We start from the raw sequence: 27,601 nt of genomic DNA, 5'->3' as shown, positions 1-27,601 counted from the left end.
AAATTTTCAAGGTGATAATTCAAGAATATTGAATTAAAAACCTTTTTTCGCCGTATTTGTTGAATTAGGACCTAGGAGGAAATTAAAGTTTTTGATTAAAAATTACACAAATTATCACCTAATTTTCAAGGTGAAAATTAAAGTCTTTAATTCAAAATTAAAAGTGAAATATGTGAGCCACCGTACAATAACCATTAAAATATTATTGAAACGGGCGACTCGTCGTTTTAACTTTTAAACGCGGATAATTCGGCTCAAATTTAGAGGGTGAGCTATGAACACGTGCTATTACTGATTGGCTTAGTTTAAGGTATGAGGCTAAGGTAATCAATATACAGTCATCTAAATGGTAAAAGCCCATTTCAGCTGATCTGACATCAGAAACTGATTGGAACAACAGGCTGGCAAAATTTTTTTGTACACTATTCCATTTCTTTCCTCTCAGTTTTATTGAAGGATAACAATCACAAATTCATTATAGATAGATTAAATCCAGCTAGACTTAACTATTCATTACGCTGATATTTCCATTATTCATCCTATTGATTTATTTAGATCCGGTTGACTATACTACCATTGATCTGGTGAATGAGAAATAGGGGCTATTCATTACGAAATACCCTCGATCCGACATGATTTCAATTGTGTAAGAAAATTTCTACTAAAAACTCACAATACATGGGCTTATCTTGAAAATATTCGAAGCCCCTTGAGGCCGGCGTCTGCCAGGGGCCCCTTGAAGCAAACGCATGCTTGAGAGATGTCCTCAGATGAATTTCGAGCTTTTCACTTCAAAATAAAGCCTTAATATTTCTATAGATATATTAAATAAAATAATAGGTTACAAAAAATTACAAATTAGTTTTACATGTATATACAAATATATGTCTAATTATTCAATGTACACTTGTAGCTTCATCACGTTCAAAACTTGGTCTGTGTAATCCATGTGGTATAGGCGGTCTGTCATCAGAATATGATGTGTCATCATCGTATGCATAAGAACTTAATCTTGATTTTGGCACTGTCTGTTCAGGAACAATAGTTGGCAAGAGGGAATCAACTGTTATACGCCTTGGCAAAGCTCTGATGTCTACACCAGCACTCTGATCGCGAACTGTAACGTTCGTTGGTGTAACAAGTCTCTCTTCGGATCTGATGACATTGGATTTTGGGTTGTAACCAGGAAAGCGAAATCGTCTTTCAGTTTCCTCTCTCTTTCGTTTTCTTGTGCACTACAATAAACAAGGCCTTCAGTTCAATCATCAGTCAAAGATTATCTATATCGCTGAGCTTACCAACGACCTTAACAAACCGAACGTCGAGATCCACACTTATAAGTACAAATGACTATCTGAACCAAGTTGATAAATATAAAAGCCAGTAATATTAATGGCTCGACAAAAATTCCCCAAAACTTGCCACCCCAAAATGGGAATAACAATGTACAATGATATCACATCTGTATATCACATCTGGAGAACTTTGAAGGGTAAAAGTCGGTATATCAGATCGTTATTAAAAGCGCAATGGTTATATTCAGATAGATTACGAATACAGAAAAATATACTTCACAGCACTTACTGCTAACCATATTATTATTGATATAAGAGTCAAAATAAATAACAGAGCTATACCAATCAATGCAACTTCCCAATTGACTAAACCTGGAAGAATTTCTGAAGAAAAAAGCAACATGTATTGTAACATCATTTCATACTTATTCATAGTATTTTTAGGCATGGCTACATCATGGTTAGGCTACAAATACTTGCAAGTGGCAAGAGCATTTAATACAAAAAAGTCAGGCTTCTAATGACACGTTTATATCCATTCAGTGTTCAGTTCTTTTCAGTCTGTTCACTGATTTTCATTCAGGGTGTCAAATTCAATTTATTAACAGTAGGTTGCAGGCGACTAAATCAATTCAAAAGTAACGTAGTAGCACAAAAGCAATAGATGCTAACCATGAATGAAATCCAATATCTTAAAATTTATCGAGCGGACCTTGTACAACATAAAGCATACCAACCTTCATTTACATCCGCATTGCTTGATGTTGTAGTAGCCATTTTATTGTCTGAGCACTTATTTATTGTTTCATATACAGGTAGTTTCCCACTACATATTAACACTACATCAGTAGAATGATCGGAAGCTAGAAATAAATTTGAAATGACAGAAAAAAAATAAAGTTAAAAGTTGTGGTTTAACTTTTGATTTCAATTAAGAACTGAAATCTTTCGGGTTTAATATTCTTCAAGATTATCCACATCTATTCGACAAATTTCGAGGACATAAAGTGTTTTTCAGACGGCAAACTTTCACTGGTCCGACTCGCACCATGTTTGTGGTTCATCCAGGATGCAATAGACTGACATCGACAAGTTACCATTGACTTATGTTACTCCGTAACATTACAATTTGATAAAAGTGAAAAATTATCAAGGGTCTGGGGATGTAGAGGAATGGCTACAGGCAAAGCTTTTGGTTTATATGCTAGCGTTGAAATAAAAAAACACTGATTTCCTTTTCCTGTATACCATCATTGACTATAGAATCTATGAAATAAAGTCACTAAAACTTGTAGGTATCATTGCTCTTATGAGACGACATGGCCTGATTCGTTACACGGGGATAAACAGAAATGTACTCACAAATAAACTGCAACCATGGTTTTTCAGTATCAACTTCAGCTTCTTCATACAACAGTAACACACTGGATCGTGTATCTACATCAGTATTGTTAAATTTACATGGGTACCAACTCTGTCCTTCGTCATTCAGGATGGTCAGATTGAATGGACACTGTGTATTGCCAATGACACTAATGATGATACTGATGAAACATTGTGTTGTAACCAGACACGATGGCGTTGGAATTTTAGCACTAGCACCGTTCAAACCAGGTCCGAGAACTTTTGGTAAATTGGTGAAGTTTTGAATGTCATTTCCATAGTAAGTGGAGTTAAAAATATCAGAATTGGCAGAATTTCTCTTGGGATCTAAAGTTTGAGAAGCGTTAACTGGATTTAAACTTGGATGTTCTTCTTTCGGAAAAAGATTCGTAGTATTTTCAGAATCAATGTTAACCACAACAGTGTCAGTGGTATTGGACGATTTAGAATTTTTAGCACTAGAACTGACTTCCCAGAAAGGATACCGGGGTCGATTTGGATAAGAAACTCTGCTGTTTGGACTACCGGATATATTTCTTGGATAGTCAGACACTTTCACCGGATTGTCAGACACATTTGTTGGTGTCGTGGTGTTGTCAGAAACATCACTAGAATTACCAGAAGTCATGTTCGTTTTGTTCGTATCAGAAGCAACATTTCCATTGTTGAAATTGTTAGTGCGATCAGAAACATTGTTATTTTTGTCCATATTTCTAGATACATTATTTTGATTGGCAGAGACTTTGTTTGGAGAGTCAGACACATTGCTTGGATTTCCAAACACTTTGTTGGGGTTTCCAGACACATTGTTTGGGTTATCGGGCACATTGTTTGGGTTATCGGACACATTGTTTGGGTTATCGGGCACATTGCTTGGGTTATCGGACACATTGTTTGGGTTATCAGAGACATTGTTGGGGTTATCAGAGTCATTGTTTGGATTTCCAGATATATTGCTTCGATTGGCAAATCTATTGTTTGAGTTTTCAGACACATTGTTTGTATTGGCAGAAATATTGTTTGAACTCCCAGACACATTATTTGGATAATCAGACACTTTGTTGGGGTTTCCAGACACATTTTTTGGATTATCAGACACGTTGTTTTGGTTATCAGATATTTTGTTTGGATTTCCTGACACATTATTTGGATATCCAGACAATTTGTTTGGATTTCCAGGCACATTGTTTGGATTTCCAGGCACATTGTTTCGATTTCCAGACACATTATTTGGATTTCCAGAAACATTGTTTGGATTGTCGGACACCTTATCTTGGATTCCTTCTTTACCGTTTGGATCATTTTGACCAGTGTTGGATGAAACATCAGACAACTTGATTCGGTTTACAGGTGCAGTGGTCGAAGTTGGATTGTTGGCAAAAAAGCTAGGCGTTCTTGACGTATTTGAAATGTTAGGATATGAAGTTGTGATAAGAGTACTTGGGTGAAATGGTTTAGTGATTATAGAGGAGACTGTTTCATCATCAGCAGCACTGTTGGGTGTGTTCGTTACGCTGTTCGAACCCATTCCCTCTACTGCCGGAATAAATGAAAAACCCATAGATATTGCTGTAGTGGTCGGAATATTTGGAGATTCGGACGATTTTATTGTATTTTTGAAGTTATTGGGGATTTTTGAAATCTTGAATCCACTTGGCGTGGTAGAGCTGTACGCGGTTGCCACGAAATTTGGATTGTTTGAACCATTTTGATTCGATGGTTGGTTACGAAAGGGAGGACCTCTAGATTCGTTAAACTGCGGATCTGAATTTCTGATTTGATCGGGGTTTGGAGTTTTTGAGTTATTATCAGCATTTTGGGTTGTATCCGAATCCGGCTTATTTTTGGGACTGTTATTCAAATAATTAGGATGACTATTGTTGCTTTGATTTGCTGGAGTAATATTTTGATTGTTGGTGTGGAATATATTATAAGACGGAGTAGGGAGATAATATGTTTTGGTAACGTCTGAAACAGGACTGACGGTAGTAGCTCTTCTGCTTAAAGTTGGTTGGTTTGAATCTTTATTCTTGAAGTGGTCCGGGTTAATATTTTGATCTGAAAATGAAATGAAGCACACATTAGTTTCACTATACACAATATTTAGATTGTTTTATTTCGAAACGTATATCAATTACTGGTGTTAATCATAATGATCGTGAATTTACGCCCTTCCATTTTGAAAGTGTATATATTTTTTATAGATAAATATATGTTCATGTATATGATTATATCATTGGTGGTCTAAACTATAAAGATTCAATTGTCTAAATATTTGCTGTTTTCCGACAAATACATGTCATTACAAATTTGAAACAAAATAACCAAGTCAAAGGTATTATCACAGGAATTCATTCAGAGAAATATTTTCTACCTCAAACTCAGCAGAGAGCTTATTTCAACACAGGTCTACCGCGCTTCGGACTATTTTGATGAAAATTCACAAAAGCCAAATATCGAGCCAAGAGCAATAAGAACCAGTCATCGTAACCCTGCCATCTTCGAACTGGTCCGAGATCTTCGGACACCTTAACAAACCAAGTTACCTTTACCGGTGAAAGTTTAGAATCATTTCAGACTGTTTTTGATATTTTGTAATTATAACTTACCCGAAACACAATAATATTCCAATACCATGTAATTAGAACGGAGAAGAAAACTTCTTCCTGAACACATATTTCCAATTGGCTGCCACGAAACTCGTGGAAAACATCGCTGTTTTCCATTGCACTCTGTGTAATAATTCATTTTGGATACACCCGAATATTCCATCTGACAATCTTCTGGGGAACAGATGCAACAATTGGGATCTATAGACATCCCTAATTCACTCTGCTCTGGACAGTTTGTATATCTCGGTTTTGCATTAGCATAAACATTTTTGACAACAATATGCTTGCCTATCTCACAAGAAGCATACAAAAATGTGGATGATAACCCATAACAAGCTGACGTAATGTGCACTGGCCACTGTCGTTGCTGGCAATCTGGAAAAACAACGATGCAGCTAAATAAATATAATGAGTCTACGGCTGATAGAGTTAAATTTCAACAACCCGTAATACTTTAAGGAATTAATTTTTTTGCATTGGTTCTCTTGCAATTTAGACAGTCGCCACATGCAGGTGGTTTAACAGATCTCGTTGGCGCCCTTGACGCTATATACCCAGTGACAATTTTGTCTGTTAGAAATTTTAGATTAGATTTTAGAGAAATACAAAAAAGTTACCTGTTAAGCCACATTGAATCGCGATTGAAATAATCCAGAATAAAATCTTCATTATTGTGATCCCAATAAGTTTAATCCATAATAAAGTAATATCTGAAATCACCTCTTAATCTAATTTTATGTCATGATATTGTCAATTAGTTTGTAAAATTCTCAAATATTACAAAACGAAATAAACGTGAGGAAATGAAAATGATAACTTTTGTACTTCTAAAGGAATTTATTAAAAAAGATTTCATATTTTAAGACCATCAAAGGAGTTTAGTTTGAATGTTTTGCTATTGTGGTCATTTCATTATAAGTTTTGTTCCCTGTCGAGACTATTTACTTAAACACATTCAGGTGAAAAAACAGGTTAAAAGAAATGATAAATACTGAACTCCGTAATCACAACACGTCTTCTATTAGATCTTAAAATCCATCTTGGTATGCAAGAGTACAAAATGCATTTAAATTCACAAACATGTTAATGGTTTTATATATACAGCTAAAATATAAGATAGCAGGAAATAATAGCCTTTTTGTATAAAATAATTGCATGTTATGCGAATACCACGATGTCCAGCATGTTTCAAGGCGGGTGTTGAAATAAATTTTAAAACTTTTTGTCTCTTGTGTTGTTGTTTACACATTTCAATTTCCGCGTTTTTTATATACTTACATTTTCCAGGATTATTCAGATTAGTGAAATAAATTCGTTTTTTTATTTGATATTTTAAGACCTAAGTGTCCTCTTTCCAAAAGGCAACTTAAAGTCAATGTATAACTCTAATTGGAGTTTGTACTAGGAGGTCCAGTTGGACCTTGTCCTAGGGGGATTTTTAAATTCTCCTAGATTTTAGCTTCTACTGTGACATATATACTTGGTTTATTCACCGGATTCTCAAAGGTTTAATACCTTGTTCACAAATTGTAGGCTTAAAAGCACTGGGTTTGAAAGCTAACAGGCTAGAATTTCAAAAGGTCCAAATGACTTGGGATAAGGTTTCGTTGCCACGCTCGGAACTGTTCACAGTTCTATATGTTTTTTTCTATATAAAGCAGAGTCTCATGAAAAGACGAGTCGTCTTTTTAATTTTCTGACGCAGATAGTACTACAGACATAGATTTGAAGGCTCAAATTTCGACGATGAGTCACTATTACTGATTAGCTAAGCTTAAAAAAAAACGTTTATGAGACCAAGGTACCAATGGCCAAACCTGGTGAACCTATCCCTTAAGGCCAGTCAGTAATAGTGTTCACAGCTCACTGTCAAGATATGAGCCTTCAAATCCAAGAATAACATAACAACTTATGTATTTGAAAACTGGACTAACTGGACAATATTGTTGGGTTGGGTATATATTAAGAAATAAAAATAAATTTTGTTGGTGAGTTGATATTTTGAATATTTTTCTACCTTAAAAATCAGTTAGAAACTAATTACGCTGTGCTCCAAAATAATTATAGATAGCTGACCAACAGAAAACTGATTACTATTCCAATGACCATTTCATCAATATCACAGCAAAGACATTTCATTATTAATATCATAAAGTAATAATATACTAAATAATAACAAATAAGGAATACCAGTAATAATAAATAAACAAAAACATTATCATATGCAATATAAAACATTATCATATGCAATATATGGACATCGTCACAATGTCAAGCCTTTAGGCAACTAATATTATGACTAATACCATGACTGCAAAAGCTATATTTCTTGTGTTACAGAAATTTGTAAATGCAGCAATTTGATTGTACTCTAAGGAATACAACCAATCATAGCCCCCACTTTGAGACAATATTCGCTAGCGTACAATCCATTAAAATTGCTTGATGCTGCATATGAAAACTCTTGTGATATAGGAAAGGTGACTATTGCAGTCAAGGTATTAGACACAGTTCATAATGTTTAAATTACAGTGTGAGAGAGAGTTATCAATAATTTTAATGACAAATTTTAATAAAATGGGACTGTTATAAAAAAATTTGTGTAATGTTCATCAAACAAAGGTTAACCTGCTACTAACCGTGACGATAAACACAATAATTCTGAGGTCAGTAAGGAAAAGCCTCTTGTAATTGTGTACCGGGTAGACAGTTAACAGCCCCTTTAAGAACACAACACAAATAATATTGCTATAGTAACATACTACAGAATACTTGCTCCATTGCTTGTTGTAATATATTTATAATATAATATTTATAATAAATAGATTCTGACACTTTATCTTACACTTAGTTAATTCATTCCGATTCAAACTTAAATGACATATACCACAACTTAAAGCTTGACTTATACGATAAGTGAACTGACATGTAAACTACTTTTATTGACCAAATTGTGGATATACAAAAAAATGAAGCAGAATGCTGAAATTAAGCTTAATCAGCTCTTATAATAATTGGTATACAGTATACTTTCTAAATTTAAATGGGGGGTATGCACTAGCTTCAAAATAAAAAGATTAAAAAATCATGTATCTATGTGGATACAGTTTAATTTATCAGTTTCCTGCCTCTCACAATTATGCGAGTAATCATCTTTGATAAACTTAATTTGCTTTACAGCTTTTTTAAAAACAGTCATATTTCAAAAAAAAATATTACTATAGTTCAGTTTTTACTTTCCTTTTAATTTCAGCGAGATATTTGGAAATATACTCCATAAATTGATGGATACTCCAACTTTGATATAGGTACATTTTTAACAAGTGGTTGGCAAGCAAGATACGCCCACTTCCCTGATAAATTTAATTTGTACAAGATATTGTTGATTTAATCAAACTTGCAGAGATCTCGATCATGACAAATGATCACACCAAATTTCATTTAAATCGGATGAAAACTGTAGTCTCTATTGTGTTCACAAACACTTGACACGTTTTTCCTTAGTCAAGGGCAAATACTCAAAAACCGTTTCAAACTTGATCAAGAACTCATGAATATAAATGAACACACCAAATCACATATTATAATGTGGGCATATAAAAACAATGACAACAAGAATCTGAATATTTCAGCTCTGAATCGGTGGAATAAAAATATGATTTTGTGACCTTGTGCTTTGTAGGCATATACAACTTACTAGCAATGTATATAATGCATCATTGTAAACCCATCAAAACCCTACAGTGTTATCTACTATGTACTCTTAAAATCCTTTTATAAACAAGCTCCTCAATCTGTAAAAAAAATTGTTAAATCGAATAACGTTTAGTTGAAATGAAAATGAAACTAAATTAAAGGCATAAGAAAAAGCAGTGCCAAAATTAATCAAGATTACAAGCATGACTTGATAAGTGTGAATTAAATAGACAGATATCTGTCAACATGTATATAATGCCGAGACTCACAAGACATCTTTATATGATTTTAAAGCATTTTTTTGCAGTCTATATTGCAAATTTCTAAAAAAATAATAATAAATAGACATAAATAAGCTAAAATAAATAAACAATTATGTAAATTTTTGATTATATTCTCTAACATTTTACATATGACAGTGTGTTAGCATTGGATCCTTTTAGTACCATGAATAACCTAATACAAATGCAAAGGTAAGTCAAGCTCATTTTGCTTTACATCCTGATAGAGCTCTATTTCAGCTACAGAATTGACCTCAATATCTGGTTCTGCTACCATATAGATATAGTTGTCAGGAAAGGTCAAATTGAGTTCTATTGGCAAAATCCATTCAATAACTTTAGTCAAATGGATAGCGTCTGTTGTCAAATTGGTCAAAACAGACTCAAAGTTCGATCATTACCGCACCTTAAAAAAATCTGCTTTGACTAAAAGCCTCACCATATAATTTCAGTCAACTTTATTGCAGCTAGCTTCAAATTCTCATATGAACACATTAAATATCCTGGATATGCAACAAATAAGAAAAAAAACAACAAACACACAAACAAATTTCACAGACACAAAGTATAACAACATTGCAGCCCAGCTCTAAAATAACATCAGTATATATTAGATCTGATTTTGTAACTTTTAAAAGGTTTATTCTATAAAGGATTGGTTGCTATGGGAACAAGTTCTATCCTTGGTCCAGAAACAGTATTGTTAATAACAGGAACATACACTTGATTCATTGCTATAGATTTACCATCTGGACCAGTTTGAATCGTGACAGGAAGGGTATTTTGAACCGATAGACTTGAGCTGTCATCCGTTATTGGTGTTGAACTTTGATCAATGACCGATGGCAACAACTGGTCTTTCTCTGTAGTTGTTGAATAAACTGGGGTAGCCTCCCCTGACATAGTTAATGTTGTTGGCATGGCTGTGCCTAGCACCAATGATCCAGTCACTGGTTGTTGTGTTGGAATCACATCTGGTGGGACCAGCTGGACTGGTGGTGGTGGTATTTGAGGCACCTGTATCTGTTGCTGTAATGGACATTGCGAGTGAGACTCAGATTGAATCTGAGGTAAAACTGATATCACAGGTTGAATTATTTCCTGAACACCATGACTCTCCAAAAACAAAGCTGAAAATAAATAATCACATATCAAAAACGAAACACTTACAAAAGAAAATCATCAATGGTGGATAATTCATGAATGAAGAATTGATGATTATTGAATATTATTTCAAAGGGGATAAAAACACAAAACATTGTCACTTTGAAATTCAATAAATAAAATATTCTTAGACGATCATTAAGGATGGGTTCCCTTATTTTCATTTATGAATTAAAAGTACAGTTCTTATGATTTGGAAAAATACCAGTTTGTCTCACATATCCGTAATTAATTCATAATTAGCTAAATTAGAAGGGAATTACCAGCAGAATTTCAATGAGTGACCGATCAAGAAAGGTAAAAAGTCTTCTCTTTTTTCATCCAGACTGTACATGGGTGGACATTTATGTTAAAACTCTTATTTATATGCAATAAGAGAATACATGATAATTCGTTAGAAACACCAATTTATCAAATAGTTTGCTTAATAAAGGAACAATAAAGGAAACCCATCTTTAAGCTTTGTGACTGTGTATACTTTTTTTAAGGCTAAATATGAAGATATATGTACCTGTATTATCAGTAGTTTGTGAAGGGTGAACACTAAGTGGGCAGTTGCTATTGGAACAATTATCATCTACAGCTGGTATATACAGAGAATTTAATATTTGTTCTGCAGTTAAACTAGGTGTCAATTCTTCTTCATCATCATCACCTTTGAATGACTGAAAAAACACAATTGTAGAATAAATGTTCATAATCTACTTATGGAATTAGAAACTAAGGTTTTAAATTAAATTTTGTACATATGATGAAAATGAAAGGCAATGCCTTGCAGTGTGCTACCAAGATAACTTTGTCAGAACAGAAGAATTAGCCTACTCTTCTTAGAATTCAATTATTGATTCATTGGCCCGTAGCACATGTGCCCTCAGATTAATTTAATTGTTCATGTCATCTCTTTCAACATGTATCAATGATATAGGATAGGTCCAGTTTAGATGTATGACCTCCATATTAGCAGGCTACTTAACCCTCAAAGAAAGAAGGTTGGTAAGCTACATCAAGTCATTCCTAGTAACATCAAATTCTGATGTATAGGAACCATTAGATGGGTTTAAATGATGATTTTGTTCCATATAATCTAAAATCAATGTCACCTGTAAATTTAGAGACAAATGCTATCGGTTCTTGAATAATTGACGTTACCCACAGAAAAAAAAATCTCACCTCACACTGTGAAACTATATTTGAAGAACTACAACAAGGTGACTGTTGTTTAGGAGGACTATTATTTGTAGTAGAATTTTGATCATCTTTATCGTGCCGATTGACATGATTTTTCAAACTATATGAGGTAGTGAATGCTTTTTGACACCCTGTTTGAGAACACACATATGGCTTTTCTCCTAAAATATGTAAAAATTCAAATATCAGAATAAATACGTTCTAGCATTCATTCCTTTTGTTAAAATGACTTCTTTCATCTTCATAATCCATTTTATACCTAGAGTGTTTGTTTCATAAACAATTTAACTTAGACATACTAATATCTCTGATGAGTTTATGTTCTTGAACTGATTTTATTGACCAATCTCTAGAAGCTTACTAGACATGAGACTTACAATTTTTTGGACAACAATGTCAAAGTTAAATATAAAGAGAAATTTGCATCTAAAATGTCAATAAATAAAATGTTTACCTGTATGTATTCTAGAATGGGTCTTTAGATGATGACTTGCTGCAAATGATTTACCACAGTTAGTCTCTTCACAACTGAAAAACAAGTACAACTATTTCAAATTCCGTCACATCTTTCCATTGAAAATCTTTCAAGTTATTTCGAATTCACAAGCTAAGTAGAAGTAATAGCACATTTTCAAAACAATATAATATCTTAAATAGCAGACCATGTTTCTCAAAAATCTCTCTGCCATTTGCCAGTATCATTTAGATAAGGGTATTTATTATGAATAAGGGTTAACTTACTGAAACGGTTTCTCTCCAGTATGTGTCCGAAGATGTTTACGTAAATCACTCAATGTTGTAAAGAATTTTGTACAACCTGATTCATCACATTTAAATGTATCACCAGTATGGATTCTTTGATGAGCTCGTAACCTACCAAAAGATAGTGTGGTTTGTATTTCTTTCTTTAAATTGGGCTTATAATAAATAAACCAAGTTTTAATAATTTGAACCGTAAAATGAAACTTGAAATCTAAACAACATATTGGTAAAACATAAGTAGCAAGTAATAAGCTTTTCACACGAGGAAGTATAATCTCATAATTCAGTTTAACCATTTTATATGTCAATTTGAAAAAGGATGGATTTCTAAATTTGGTTCAACATATCTACAAACAGTCAATAACAAAATGGCTAACACAATGTAAAAAGAAATTCAACTAACCTATAGAGTGTATTAAAAGACTTCTCACAATTCTGTTTATCACAGTTATACGGTTTCTCATTAGTGTGAACACGAACATGTATTTTCAAACTATATGATGTTAAAAATGATTTACCACAGCTTGCTTGATCACAGACAAATGTATATTCTCCTGAAAAATACAGATCCATTTATAACATATCGCAGCTGCCAGAGTTATTTCAAGAATCTGTCCAATTCATGATGTTGCCTATATTAATTAACCAATTCAGGAACAGAAAAACATGACATAAACTCCATTTGACTTCATATTTTCATATTAACAATTTTATATATGAATGTTTAAAAAAATTACATCAGATAAATTATTTAAGTCTACAACTATGATAACACTAACCTTTATGGGACTTTTGATGAGTTTTCAGATTTCCTGGAGTACTGTAAGTTCTAGAGCAATCTTGATAGTTACATGTAAATCTGAATGTGAAAAATACAAAATAAATGCATTTGTACCGGTAACTGAAAAATCTCTATTTGAGCAATGAGCAAACATCAATACTAAAACTCAAACAAATATTTGAGTTGTCAGTTAACCAGCCAAAGAAGGTGTGCTTTCTGAAGTTGTAAATTACATGTCTGATTTTATAATATGAACTAGTAACGTAACAAGACAATTGGTAAAATAATGTAATAGTTGGTAAAATAAAATAATGGAGTTATTATCAAATTATATTTCAAGTCGTCAAATTTCTTTACCTTTTTACTTCTTTTGTTTTTGTCTTTGGATTTTGGCTTTCAATAGTCAATGTAGCATGTGAAGGATTATTTGGCATTCTATTTTCACCTGGGTGAATTTTCATCAATATTTGATCTTCTGATATAGTATGTTGAATGTACCTACAATTTAATATCTAAACTTAATGAGATCATTCAATCTAAATACTGGTACTGGTACCAATGCTTTCACAAATACTTATTATCAAATTTTATGAGACCACAGCCTTGGCCCTTGAATAACACTTTCATTATCTTTTCAAACTTTATAACTTTGAACACAGAAGAACTTTTTGGTGTGGGCTAGTTTACAAAGCCTACCACTAATCTGTATCAACCAGTCAATTATGGAGAAAACAAATGGATAGAATTCGACTTTTATAATAGAGAAGATTCTCTAAAGACAGATGTAAACTAATTAATACAGATAAATAGTAAGTAACACAGACATCATGTCATAATCATTGAATTTCTGCTCTTAAGATGTCACTGACATCATTGATTATTCATTCTAATTCAATAGTTTCTCCTCAGTTGAATGAATATATAAGATCTGTTATGATCACTGGGCTAATTTTCTGCTCGACAATAACAGCATGACAACATTTTGATTTCAGTAGGATTATTTTGCCATAGAGTGTTAACTAGACCTAGCTAGTATTGAATTATATTCATTCACTCATTATGAATATAAACAATTATTCAACTATAAATAATAATTTTTAAAACACTTGCCCACTGTTTGAATTGTTATTGCTACAGTTGTCGAGATTTTGATAATCGGATTTCATGGCATTGAAAATTATATCATCAACTGTTGTATGTTGAAGAGAGTTTTGGGTAGAGTTATCATCGTCTGTTGTTGAGGAGTTCAATTTGACATTCGACTTTTCCGATTCATTCGTATCAGATTCCATGAAAACCTGCGTGATTGAACTTGCATCTTCAGTTCCATCTTCATCCTCAAAGTTAATGTAGTCTGTGAACGAAATTTCACGTTTTATATCTTCTTCAAAGGCCATTGCGATGAATTTAATGTTGCTGTCTAAATTCCCATCACATTAATTTCCTCCATTAAAGTAAAATCTTATACTTCCGGTTGGAGGGAGAGTGGAGTGTTTTATTTTTTCGACTGTCAAACATATTTGTAGGCTGGAATATCTAGTAAATTTTATAATAGACACAACCATGTATATTAAAGACTTGGATAATCCTATCTATAGATTCACGAAACTGTCGTGGTAATTGGTAAAATGTCGTGTGCATTAAATATATGCTAGGTTTGCAGTGTGTCCAATATATTTCAATGGTTTTCTAAGGTTGAGCATTCATTTATATTATATCATTTAAAAAGAATTCAAAAAATTAAGTATAAGTTTATTCATATTAATAAGTCTGAAATAAGAATTTTCGGATTATTTTATTTCGATTGGTATGTTACATGGATACTTATTGGTGACCTATTTATAGACATCCAATGAAAATGTTTTTTATAAACACCGGAACTCGCACTGGTTGATGAAGACTTCTGGGACGGTCTTTTCAGTGGTAGCCATTCAAGATGGTAAGGCTGTTTCAAAACATTCATGCGAAATCCAGCCATCCAACGCATTTATTTTCTTTAAGTGTGCATCTCAATATCGTAATCAAACCACACCCCATCTTTCAAAGTTTTTAAGGTTATATTTTGCCTATACTATGAAAATGACACTGGGTTAGGCTCATATTTTCACGTGTACAAAGTTGTGACATGACTTTTACTGGTTTTCTAAGTAAATGTGGATGCCTGCACCATTTATTTACTTTCAGTATCTATGTGTTTTGATGAAATGATCTCCTCTAGATCTACGTCAATATCAAGATAATGTTTGTTCACCACTAGGATGATCATATGGCACTAATGATAATAGGCAATTGTATTTATTATTCCTATTTGCAACCTTAACTGTTGAAAAGCTGATCAAGATTTTCACTAGTATGTTGATCTTGAAATTTGCATAGAAATTAGTTTTAATAATGGTTACTCAGGACTGGGACATCAGACTAAGTTAACAAGATCTACTACCGGTACTTGTAAAGCAGATTTTATGCTGAAAATGACTGTTTATTAAATCGGTTAATCCAATGTTAATTCTTGGCTAATCAATATTTTTCCATTTGCAGGGTTATCGAGGTGCTAGAAAACATCTCAAGCGTGTAACCGCACCAAAGTCATGGATGTTGGACAAGCTTGGTGGCGTTTTTGTAAGTATAAGTGTTTGATCACTACCTTTCTATAAGTATGCATCCGTAAGTTTTGTGGGCATGAATAAGTAACAGAAACCAGAAATTCATTTGTAGTTACGAATTATCAATAAGTACAGTAACATACAGAAACTCAATTAGGCATTTTTGACCTTTATCAGAGTATTTCTAGAATGTCTTTTATTTTAATTCTTATACAGGCCCCAAGACCAACTCCAGGTCCACACAAATTACGTGAGAGTTTACCCATGTGTGTATTGTTACGAAATCGATTGAAGTATGCTCTAAATTATGAAGAAGTTAAAAAGATTTGTATGCAGAGACTCATCAGAGTAGATGGTAAAGTTCGAACAGATAAAACTTTTCCGACTGGATTTATGGGTAAGGATTATTTTGTATAACGAAATTCTATTTAAATCAAAGTAGTTTCGCCAAAATTATGATTTTGACCTAAGTCATAGGACTATGAAGTATGTTAGTGCGCTTAGATATGAGAAATATTAATCTTTATTTTAGAGCCACAAGTCTCTAAAAAATGGCTTGATCGAAGTCACTTCAATTCTGTATGAAATGTGGTGGTCAAAAGTAAGCCAAAATAAAATCTTTCAGACGGTCGCTATTTAGTTCTAAAATAACTTTATAGCATTACCAAATGTTAGTACATTTATAACTCGACATTTCATTTTTATTATTTACTCTGTGTAGAATCATTCTATATTCTCAATTACTTTACATTTAGATGTAATTGGAATTCAAAAGACTGGAGAAAATTTCCGTATATTGTATGATGTAAAAGGAAGATTTGTTGTCCATCGTATCAAACCAGAGGAAGCCAAGGTAAGTTGTGTTTTATCCAAGAGTTATGCTAATCTACAGGGTCTTTGGAAGGACTTGCCATGAAAAAAAGTAGGCTATTGGTAGTTGCTGATCTACAGTTGTTCAAAGAGGACTAAATGCTGTGCATGGGATAAATTCCTCTACATTTGATATCAAACTGTACTGGTGTCTGTTTAATTTTACTTCCATTTCATACTGCATGGGTGTTGCTGATCTTGATTGGCCAAAAGTAAAAAGGTTAATGCTGTGTATGGTTTTTAGCATTTTGAAAATTTAATGACTTCCTCAAATTTGACTTATTTCAGTATAAATTATGTAGTGTCAAGAAGTGTCAGTTGGGTCAAAAGGCTATCCCTTATCTTGCTACTCATGATGGCAAAACCATTAGATATCCAGATCCAGCCATTAAAGTTCATGATACTGTTATGGTGGATATAGAGACTGGTAAAATAAAGGATTATATTAAATTTGAAGCCGGTAAGAATTTTTCTCATGATAGTTGTAGGATTCAATTTAAATTGGAAAATTTGATAAGGAATTTTTGGCACCAAATTTTATTCTAAGGTTGAAATAAAATTCACATTTCTTAAATTCAGTAGTAAATTAAAATGTTCCAGTAGAAAACCTTTAAAACGCCATTGACGTTAAGAATAGAGTTGGCTGTATTTTAAGATTTGACTTTTAATTCTAATGAAAAAAAAACCATTTTAATCTTGACTTGGCTGGAATGCAAACCCAAACTGTGATATACTGTTTTAATTGAACCCTGGTTGGACATGTGGTCCAACAGACATAAGGTGGGATATATAAATTTTAATGGATTTTCAATTAAATCCTTGGCTTGATCGAAGTCACTTCAGTTTTGTTTGAATTGTGGTGGTCAAAAGTAAGCCAAAATAAAATCTTTCAGACGGTCGCTATTAAGTTCTAAAATAACTTATTAGCATTACCAAATGTCAGTACATATCATTAATTGAAGTTGCTTAATATCTGTGTCTTCCTCACAGGATTTGAGTACTATCTCTATGTATTTTATCTTAGCCTTTTACCTGTTCCATATACTTATAAATAAATTATTTTGATTCCAGGTAATGTTTGTATGTTGACCGGAGGTCATAACTTGGGACGAGTTGGTACAATCCAATCCAAAGAAAGACATCCTGGTTCTTTTGATATTGTTCATATCAAAGATTCCCAAGGACATACTTTTGCCACTAGGTATGAATTTTAACTCATTTCAAATATCTTCTGTGTCGAGGCTTGATCGAAGTCACTTCAGTTTTTGTATGAATTGTGGTGGTCAAAAGTAAGCCAAAATAAAACCTTTCAGACAGTCGCTATTTGGTTTAACATAGCTTTATAGCATTACCAAATGTCAGTACAGATATTAAATTAATTAACTGGAAGTTTGTGATACTGAGGCTCCTAAGAAGACTTCAAGTTCATATTCAGAGCAGAGTTATTGATAAAATAGAAAGAAAAAAGATTGAACTGAATAAGGGGTTTAAACACTGTAAATTGTATATATTAAGTTGGTCGACCTTAATTCAGGGGATCACACCTAAAACTCCTATGTTCAACCGGTGATGTAAGAGACAGTCAATTAAAATTATACCAAACTTTCTGGTTCTTTTCTTCTTTTTTTTTTCTAATATAGCCACTTCGGCTAGGGTCTATGGACAGCCCTTTTGACCCCTGCATTTCGTCACAAAATGGTTAAAGCAGTTTGGTCAAGAGGTTAATTTGTTATATGCTCAAGAAGGCTCTCATTGCACATTAACTGAAATGAAGCTAATAACATGAACGGGAACGAAAGTGTGGTATTATTTTAATCTGAGAGAAATATAGCAGCACATTCATCATTTGGATATTAATTTCCATTTAGTTTCTGGTATAAATTAATAGTAAGCTCTTGATAATCTCTATTCCTTTATCTATATTTCAGAATGAACTATGTATTTGTTATTGGTAAAGGTAGTAAACCATGGATCTCTTTACCCAAGGGTAAAGGTATCAAACTGTCAATTACAGAAGAAAGAGATAAAAGAATTGCTGCAGTTGCTGCTGCATCTTCTGCATCCTAAAATGTGGTCATTGTGCCAATAAAATAAAAAAAATGAAATTTGTCTGGTTTTTTTTTTTGTATGAAAGAAATATGATCTGACAGCAGCGAAATGATAAATGTTGTCCATGTCCAGGGAGAATTTTTATCAAAGTTTTTGATCCACCAAAGCTTGTCTAGATTTATGTTCCTTTAGCAATAGTAATCCTGAACATGTGAAAAATCATCGTTCCCTTGCTAAAGGAATATCGTATAGACTATACAATATGTAGACCATTCTAACTCAAAACGAAATGAACTGTGTGTGATTATTTGTAGTTATCTTGAGAGGTATACTGTAAAACCAATGCCCAACTGAATTGGGTGTTCAGAGATAAAGCCCTCTAATTGCTTCAGCTCTTAATAGCAAACGCACTATGATCCTACTCTTGTATCCTCTCACTTGTCACCCATTCATTACTAGATAGGCCTGGAGATGTAGGGCATGATACCTAAGAAGTATTTTTCACCTATACTAATAAAAGAAAAAGCTTATCGGTTTCGGACTATGATAATGTGGAATATGTATATTATTGAGGTCAACTACAAAGAACTTGATGGCAAAGGAAATATTCGGGCCAATTGAATACTGCTGTTGCTTGAATAGTAGTTCGAAATGTCCGTCATATTGCTATACAAGACCTTTATTATCAGAAAGATGCGGAATTATGTAACTGAAAGTTAGGCTTGTGGGATATAAGATTTTTTTGTCGCCGCGGTCTGAACGAATGGTCAAACTTTTCCAGTCAAAAAGCTGTAAATGGGTATATATATAGTCCGGTAAAGGCAATTCCAAGAGGTTTGGCCGAGGACCCTCTTGCAGACATGACCTTCATGAACTTGCAATCTGGGTTGTTATCTGAACAACAAAAAACATTAATAAAATCAACAATTAAAGTAGATCAATATACCTATATGAGTATATTATCTAATGCAAATCTGGCAACGCTTTTTTAATTATAAGTTTCTTTACTTCCGGTAAGTCTTTGTTTTCTGCTCTATCATCCAGTCCCACCTTAGCTGCGACAAAACTTAAAAGAAGTCTTGGTGTTGGAGGCTATGTTTTCTTTAGATTCGAATGCAGAAAAATATATAGATTTAGTCTGACGAGATCCCGGCCTATAATCACTAAAATTCATTTGTTGTGTGAGAGGTGGAGCAAATATAGCTGTCAATATAATGTTTCACATAAAACCCCAATTTTAAACTCAGACAGGCAAGTTAACAAAGAATCGAGTCGATGTCCTATCCAATTTTTTTTTTTCAAAATCGCATTCGGTCGACAGGCTCAGTATAATAATTTTGATATTATTGTCAACCCCATACTATAAATATTACGTAGTTTTTGACCCACAGATTGTTTTTGGGTTTATGGTATGTATTATATCTACTTTATTTCTTAAAATCTTGATATTTTCAGTCTCAACTTTTTCATGTGTAGTAGGCCTAACTTCCCGGAATGTCTATTTGGCATAATACCACTCATTGCTCTCTGCATTATGTGGCTGATATTTATTAGCGAAAATAAGGTTTAGTAGATTGTAAAACATATTTGAATTCATTTGCAAAGCTTCTATCCTTTTTTTATTTGGTACATAAATAGTAAATGACAAATGTCTAATTAAGGTGATAACCTCTTAATAGCTGTGCTATATTGTGTCACAAATATTTCATCTGTTTTTCTAGTAAACAGGAAGTCTGCTTATCTAACAGTATCAAGTTGTATTTTTATTAGATAGCGAGTGATATTATTTTTAATCAATGATGATGTATGAAATTTATTATTTCTATATTTTCTTTTTACCTGATAACTACTCATTTCAGCTGAGAACTTGGTTTGAGGAAACATCATGGATACAAAAGATGAGGTTATCAAAAAAGCTGTTTCAGGTCTGCTTGAAAAACATCACCTTCAAGATTCAATAGGGTATGTTATAAATTTATATAACTTATCTTTCTTTTATTTGTGTCAATTTATAGAAGTATAGATGTTATATTGAGTTATGTATTAAACAATATTTAAATTTATTACTATAGAAGTATAGATGATGTTTGGAGTTATGTATTAAACAATATTTAAATTTATTACTATAGAAGTATAGATGATGTTTGGAGTTATGTATTAAACAATATTTAAATTTATTACTATAGAAGTATAGATGATGTTGTATTGAGTTATATAACTTATCTTTCTTTTATTTGTGTCAATTTATTAATATAGAAGTATAGATGTTATATTGAGTTATGTATTAAACAATATTTAAATTTATTACTATAGAAGTATAGATGATGTTATATTGAGTTATATAACTTATCTTTCTTTTATTTGTGTCAATTTATTACTATAGAAGTATAGATGATGTTGTATTGAGTTATATAACTTATCTTTCTTTTATTTGTGTCAATTTATTAATATAGAAGTATAGATGTTATATTGAGTTATGTATTAAACAATATTTAAATTTATTATTATAGAAGTATAGATGATGTTGTATTGAGTTATGTGTTAAGTATAATAGAAGACCTAGGAGATACTAATAATCCAGAAGAAAATATAGATGTTGATCAATTTATTGAAATGATGTCAGCCTATATTCCTGGATTTTCACAAATACCAAGGTAAACTTCCATATTGCATCTTCATATACATTAATTTTATTAAAAATAGAAAAATGTCAATCATGAAAGCTCATGGGTTGGATATTGTCCAACTTTTTAAACTTGGCAAAGTAGATTTAATGTATTTTCATATTCCATTTTACTTAGATTTGAACCAATCAGTTAGTAAGATATTCAGGGTAAAAAAAAAAAGAAGAATTTGAGGACAAATCTATGAAATTTGGTACCCACAAAAATTTCACAGTAGGCTTATGTTTAATACATTATAATATTTCAGTATGGAAATATATGACTGGATGTTTGATATTGCTTCACAATTATCCAAGACTACTACAGGTAGCATCTATTATTTATTATTTATTTATTTTTCTTTAGAAATTATTAGATCATAAATAAACATATTAGATTTTGTTCATAATTAATGTTTGCTTTTGTTCAGTGGTGAAATATCAATGGTCAGATAAATTTTCAATGTACACATAAGCTTATGAAAGTCCTGATTAAATGCCAAAAGCATTAAGTGATTTATGTGAGTATACTTTTGGCTAAACCATTATTTCATTGTTACAGAATCCTCAACTAACATTTCAAAACCAGATAAAGAGGAAGTTGTAAGATCACAGTTAAATGGTACATGTAATGGTAAAAAGTCACGACAGAGATCACGGAAAATGAGTCAATCTTCATGTGATTCTAATTCTTCTACAGATAAACATAATGAAAAGGTATACTTCTTAGATTTTCTCTTTGTGAACATGATCATTGACATGTGACCTGTGACATCTTTGTGTCTTAGCTGTTATTATTCAAATTCAACTTGCATTCTTTGTAGAGAGATGGTGGAGAGATTAAGTTATTATTAGAAATGTTCCCAGCATCATGTACTATAGAAATAAAACATTGTTTAAAACATTGTAATGGTGACCTAGAAGAAACAGCACAGCTTATTCTACAACGACAAGAGTCTGCAATAAGTTTAAAACCGAAACAAACAGAAAGTCAGGTTAGTTTAAAGCTTTAACAGACAGAACCTCTTCTTAGTTTCAAAACCTAAACAGCAAATTACATAACCTTACACAAACAGCATTTTAGATTAGTTTAAAACCTACACAAACAGAACCTCTTCTTAATTTAAATAATTCTGTTCATCAAAATCTACTCCGAAGTATGGCAAAATCGAGAACAAAAGTAGCATAGAAGTGGACTCCTCAAAAGAGAAGTACCATTAGGTGCGACACCTGCCACTACTATCTAGATCAACATCATGAAATACAATCAGACTGATTATGCCTGACCAAACAAAATCAGCCAAGATGCAAGAAACAGATTTGTATTATTTGTCCAGAAGTTCGTTATAACGACCATAAAATTTCCTAAATGAAGTTTAGTCTATCGAACAAGCTCTGGCATCCGCTGATGAGTTGTGAAACGTAAAACTATACGAAAAAGAATTTCACTCATAGCTGTTATGTTCTTTTAATACATATTCTTTCAGCATAGAAAAAGTGAGTTAAAAGGTTGTGGTTTGAAACCAGATAAATCAATGAAAGATCATGTTGTTGCCAAGTATGTCTCTTGTTATATTACATCTCCCTATCAACAACTATGGAAATATTGTTCCAAAATCTTGGAAGAAAGAATGTTTTTAGAATATTTTAGATTAACACATTTCTGTTAAATATGGAAAAATAAACCTTAATATTTATCTCATAGAAATGTAAATTGAAAATTCAACTGGAATGTGTTTACACAGGCATAATATATAATCCTTATTTGGGCCGATGTGTTTCAGATATAGTTTTGTTGATACAGAGGATGATGGTAAAACTCACAGACCTCCCCCACTAAAACAAGTAAACACAATTAATCATTTTTTGTGGTCTCAATATTTGTTGATTTTCTGTGAGGTGCTTGCCTGCCAAACCAACCAAAAGTTTAGTTTAATAATTGTCATGACTCACGGGGAAACCAATTTGGTCAAAGGGTTAAGAATAATAATAAAGCCCTTTATTCCTTAGTACTGAAATACTAAAAGAATGGGCAACTATCAGCTGAAGGGCCTTGTCTGAAATGGAAATGGGGTGTTAATTTAATGAAAATGGTGTATAAGCTTACATATACTATCTTGTTGCTCACTGAAGAATACACTTATGATATATTTCCAGGAACCAAAGAAATTAATTCGTTATTTAGATGGCAAGGTAGTGAATACTAAAGGCCAGAAGTATACAGAAATTACAAAACCAGAAGATGAAGAGATGAAAAAAACTTATGTGTCATTAAAACCTGCAAAACAATATCGATTTCATTGACATTAAGTTATATTCTATTTGATTTCATTTACATTTTGTTACCTATTATTTGATTTCATTTACATTTAGTTTTATTGATATTTAGTTAAATATTATTATTTTATTGACATTTAGTTACATTAACATTTAGTTACATTAACATTTAGTTACATTAACATTTAGTTACATATTATTATTTCATTTGACATTAGTTCTATATCATTTCATTTGACGCTTAGTTACATATCATTTTATTTCATTTGACTAAACATATCATTTTATTGACATTAACTGTTATGTATTATTTAATTTCATTCACATTAAGTTACACATTATTTCACTGACATTTAGCTACATAATTGTTTTCATTCACATTAAGTTACTTTAACTTTTTAAAGATACATATTATTTGTTTTCATTGATATTATTTGCATATTATTTTATCAATTGACATTCACATTTAGTTAGATATCATTTTATTTCTCACTGACATTTAATTAAAGGTTGGTTCCCTTATTTTCATTTATTTATATATATATTCCATTATTTGACAGCTAATACTTCTATAAATGGAAAGTAGATGTGTTCTCATGATTTGGAAAAATACTAGTTTGTCTCCAAAGTCAATAATTAACTCATAATTAGCCAATTACAAAGGGATTTTATGATCAAACGGTCACTGGATAGAGGTCTCACACTTTTCATAAGGGAGGTAACTCAATGTTTGTGTTTCACAGCCAAACATTACCAAGGTAGCCAACACATTTATAATTTCAATGGTAAAATAAGCAAAAGCAACTTAAAATATTATTTCATTGACATTCAGGTTGTTAATTTAAAATAGAATATTGTTAAACAAGTGACATTTTGTGTATGTTTTATTAAAGCATTCGATAAACTGTATTCAGAATAAATAAAGTATTTTAGAAAAATGAAATAAATATTATTTTTGAATGCCTTGACACCATTATGTTGAAAGACTTGTTTATGTCTATCATGTGGACAAATTGAAGGAAACAATTGAATAAAGAAATACAAAACATACAAATGTCAAAATTCAAAATGCAGTTTTAGTTTTAGATGTATTTTTGAATGCGATTCCAACTCACCATTAATGATATACAAGTGAATGTTTAACAATGTCTTATTCATTGTCTTTGAATTTTGAAATATAACACCTAGCAGTTACAACAATTCTATTTATTTCAGATCACTTTGATTATCTTCTATATAAAGTTGTAAAACACCACTGATTTTCCACATACTGTGTGATATTATGGGATACTTGTGTGCAATATGAAGGAGTGAATCATCTATTCGAGTCTGAAAATTTTCACAAAATCTCTTACCCTCTGGCGAAGTCAGTAATTTGGGTTTTTGTCGAACACTTTGTAACATACAGTGAATGATGTAAAACATATTTTCATACTGTATGCAGTTGATGGTATTTTCAAAATTACGCAATTTATCACAGAAACTTTCACAATGTGTCATTAGAATATTAATTGTTATTGCTAAATAATTTAAATGTTTTGTTCTCATAAATGACATCACAAGATTTTGAAATTTTTCCTTGCTTTTTGTTGAACTCTGAAATAATAATGTTATGAAGATTACAAGAAGGGTACTAAAAGCAATACTGCTACTTTAAACTTTTGAAGCTCTAGGACTTACATGAGGTGAAAATTTAAGTCATTAATTGTTGTGGGATTATTTATGTCTGAATTCCAAATGCTAGCTAATGCGTAAGCCGAGGGTTGATGTTTTCTGACACGCCCGCTTCGTGAAGCGACGGGGAAGGGAGGTGGCCAGCCAGCTAACCTCCTCCTATTCCGACCAGAGGTCATAATTCTCTTTTGAGGGTGTGTCTTCGTAGAAACCAGAGGGATTTGGTTAAAGGGTGGGGCGGGGGAGGAAGGACCGAACAAGGAGCAGTAGGAGTTTTGTCAAAAACTGCTACCTCCTTAGGAAGTCCGCCCCAGGATTGTCTTTAAATGCCAAAATACTTACTTGATCTAATCCATTGATGGCTATAATTTTACTGACTACAGCCTGAATGATATCACCAACTTTAGTTTGTATTTCTTTATAATCATTGCCATAAAGAATATTACTTAGTTCTACTACACATTGTATTCCTTCATTGAGATTAGCTAAGGAAATTTGAAGTTCAGAATCAGTGACAACTCCTTCAATGATATTCAGATTAGCTAGTAATGTCTGCTTAGTAGTAAATTGTATAGTCTGTTTCTCATTATTTTCTGCTAATGTTTTCTTGATACCAATGATACTTTGTAGAAACAGTGTATTTTTGTGGAAGAACACAGGTTTACTAGTAGTATTGTCAGATGATGATGATGGTGGTGTAGGAAACATTGGTTCACTTGATACATCAATATCTGGAAAAAGAGTGAAAAATTCAGAAAGCCTGTGTATCGCAAAGTAATGTGATGCATTTTGTTTATGTTAGTTTTGGGATGGATAGACATAATAGACATTTCACTTATTGCCCTTGTGAAGAACAGATACTGAGATGTGCTGCTTGTGGTATCAAATATGCAGATATTACGAACTGTATCTTGCAATTGTAGACCCTCAAGAACTCTTTGTCTCATAATTTTACATCGTTTGGTACTTTTAGAATATACTAGTACCAGTACTCCTCTTAAGGAGCCCAAACCAGTCAACAAACCAGGTATCAATATGGCTCCTTCCAACTTGATTAAGGGTACAAACCTGCAGGGCCAAAAGACAAAGACTTTGTTTTATACAATAACATTTCTTGTTTTAATTTCAAAATTTCTTCTTCTGCTTTTTCACATTTCAATTTCCAGACATGTTGAGCTTTTTCATAATTTTGGCATAATAGTTGTGTATATTGTTTGACTGTTAAATCATTTGGTTTATTCCTACATATGGTTATTGCAGTGGCTAGTTTCAACATACTCATGTAAGATTTGCCTGAAACATTTAAAGTAACAATATGATTATTAGGCCCATGTCTTTATCAACATCATTCAAAGACAGGGCATCTAAATATCTTCCTTATCACCTAAATCAATTTCAGCTAACCATATCACTTATCAACATTCAAATTTGATGTCACATTCTGCTATATCCTGTGCAATCTTGCGATTAGTAGGAAAGCCGAACAAGTCGAGAATGCTGGTGCTATATTTAAATGTATGACGAGTGTATGTTATGACGTACTTTTTATAATACATATCTGTCGACCGGCAAAATCTCAAGTGCATTCCCAAAGGCTATTCTGTCCACAAGTAGGCCTAGAGCCAGTAGAGGCTACTTCTGACAATTAATTCTACCTCACCCGTCACTCCGATCAACGACCTAATCAAAAGTATCAATACCAAGCACCTACCACATTGTGTTTCTTCAACTGCTAAAACTGATCTGTCCATTTTGAATTTTTCACCGTAAGAAATCGGAGCATATTTGAAGTTAATTATAAAAAGAGCTAACTAAGTCAAGGCCTTACTTTAAAAAGCCGCCATTTTTAAACTATATTGCGCACGTTGCCAGATTATCAAAAACAAACTGCCTTGGAAAAACTTCTCCCAGTTTAAGCTGCATCATAGAACTGTATATATGGCAGCATGACGTATCAGTAGCAAGAAAATTCCGTTAATTAAAATCTCGTTCAAAGCATGGCAGAAACAAGAGTAAATATATTGTAGTAGTGGACTGCTCTCAAGAGAAGTACCATCAGGTGTTTCAAAAAGAGTTAGCCTAAGCATGGTCTGCTTCGCGCTCGACGACACCCGTCACTGCTACTCATGATTAATATCACCATTAGCCCTAAGTCCGAAACATCTGTCTTTAATCTATTTAATGTGTGAACGTTATCGTCCGGAGTAAGGTCAGAAAAACTAGGTCCCGTTTTATTGAGAAATTCTGTTCGAAAGGGACATTTGTGAATCTATTAATTGTTTTGATACATCCTTAAACGGAAGT

General features: G+C 32.4%; 4 protein-coding genes across 4 annotated transcripts; 2 read left to right on the top strand and 2 right to left on the bottom strand.

Moving 5' to 3' along the window:
* Positions 1–3,228: 3,228 nt before the first annotated feature.
* On the bottom strand, positions 3,229–3,909 carry LOTGIDRAFT_84892 (hypothetical protein; the record flags this gene model as incomplete). The annotated part of the gene is made up of 1 exon (XM_009061704.1): positions 3,229–3,909. A coding segment is annotated over one exon (681 nt), but the record flags the coding sequence as incomplete, so codon positions are not given.
* A 7,569-nt stretch (positions 3,910–11,478) lies between these two features.
* On the bottom strand, positions 11,479–13,659 carry LOTGIDRAFT_106056 (hypothetical protein; the record flags this gene model as incomplete). The annotated part of the gene is made up of 6 exons (XM_009062037.1): positions 11,479–11,780; positions 12,074–12,147; positions 12,361–12,492; positions 12,785–12,935; positions 13,161–13,240; positions 13,520–13,659. Coding segments are annotated over 6 exons (879 nt in total), but the record flags the coding sequence as incomplete, so codon positions are not given.
* Positions 13,660–15,021: 1,362 nt separating this feature from the next.
* On the top strand, positions 15,022–18,744 carry LOTGIDRAFT_210271 (hypothetical protein). The gene is made up of 7 exons (XM_009062036.1): positions 15,022–15,101; positions 15,701–15,781; positions 15,982–16,162; positions 16,521–16,618; positions 16,924–17,095; positions 17,707–17,836; positions 18,564–18,744. The coding sequence occupies exons 1-7, from the start codon at positions 15,099–15,101 to the stop codon at positions 18,700–18,702; spliced, it is 804 nt and encodes a 267-aa protein (XP_009060284.1). The 5' UTR covers positions 15,022–15,098; the 3' UTR covers positions 18,703–18,744.
* A 1,748-nt stretch (positions 18,745–20,492) lies between these two features.
* On the top strand, positions 20,493–25,054 carry LOTGIDRAFT_183276 (hypothetical protein). Its single transcript, XM_009062035.1, has 10 exons — positions 20,493–20,646; positions 21,195–21,338; positions 21,616–21,674; positions 21,909–22,063; positions 22,171–22,341; positions 22,834–22,904; positions 23,131–23,191; positions 23,504–23,764; positions 23,813–24,132; positions 24,839–25,054. The coding sequence occupies exons 1-8, from the start codon at positions 20,570–20,572 to the stop codon at positions 23,648–23,650; spliced, it is 885 nt and encodes a 294-aa protein (XP_009060283.1). The 5' UTR covers positions 20,493–20,569; the 3' UTR covers positions 23,651–23,764; positions 23,813–24,132; positions 24,839–25,054.
* Positions 25,055–27,601: the final 2,547 nt, after the last annotated feature.

The sequence above is a fragment of the Lottia gigantea genome, assembly GCF_000327385.1.
Source record: "Lottia gigantea unplaced genomic scaffold LOTGIsca_5, whole genome shotgun sequence".
In the NCBI taxonomy this organism is placed as follows: Eukaryota; Metazoa; Mollusca; class Gastropoda; family Lottiidae; genus Lottia; species Lottia gigantea.
This window is presented reverse-complemented; position numbering and strand designations above follow the sequence as displayed.

Bases quoted from the DNA above. Each gene is read 5' to 3' on its own strand.
- LOTGIDRAFT_210271 (XM_009062036.1), top strand. The intron at 17,096-17,706 runs GTAAGAATTTTT...TTTTGATTCCAG, and splicing joins TTATATTAAATTTGAAGCCG to GTAATGTTTGTATGTTGACC. The intron at 17,837-18,563 runs GTATGAATTTTA...TCTATATTTCAG, and splicing joins GGACATACTTTTGCCACTAG to AATGAACTATGTATTTGTTA.
- LOTGIDRAFT_183276 (XM_009062035.1), top strand. From the start codon at position 20,570: ATGGATACAAAAGATGAGGTTATCAAAAAAGCTGTTTCAGGTCTGCTT. The intron at 21,675-21,908 runs GTAGCATCTATT...TCATTGTTACAG, and splicing joins ATTATCCAAGACTACTACAG to AATCCTCAACTAACATTTCA. The intron at 23,192-23,503 runs GTAAACACAATT...ATATATTTCCAG, and splicing joins GACCTCCCCCACTAAAACAA to GAACCAAAGAAATTAATTCG.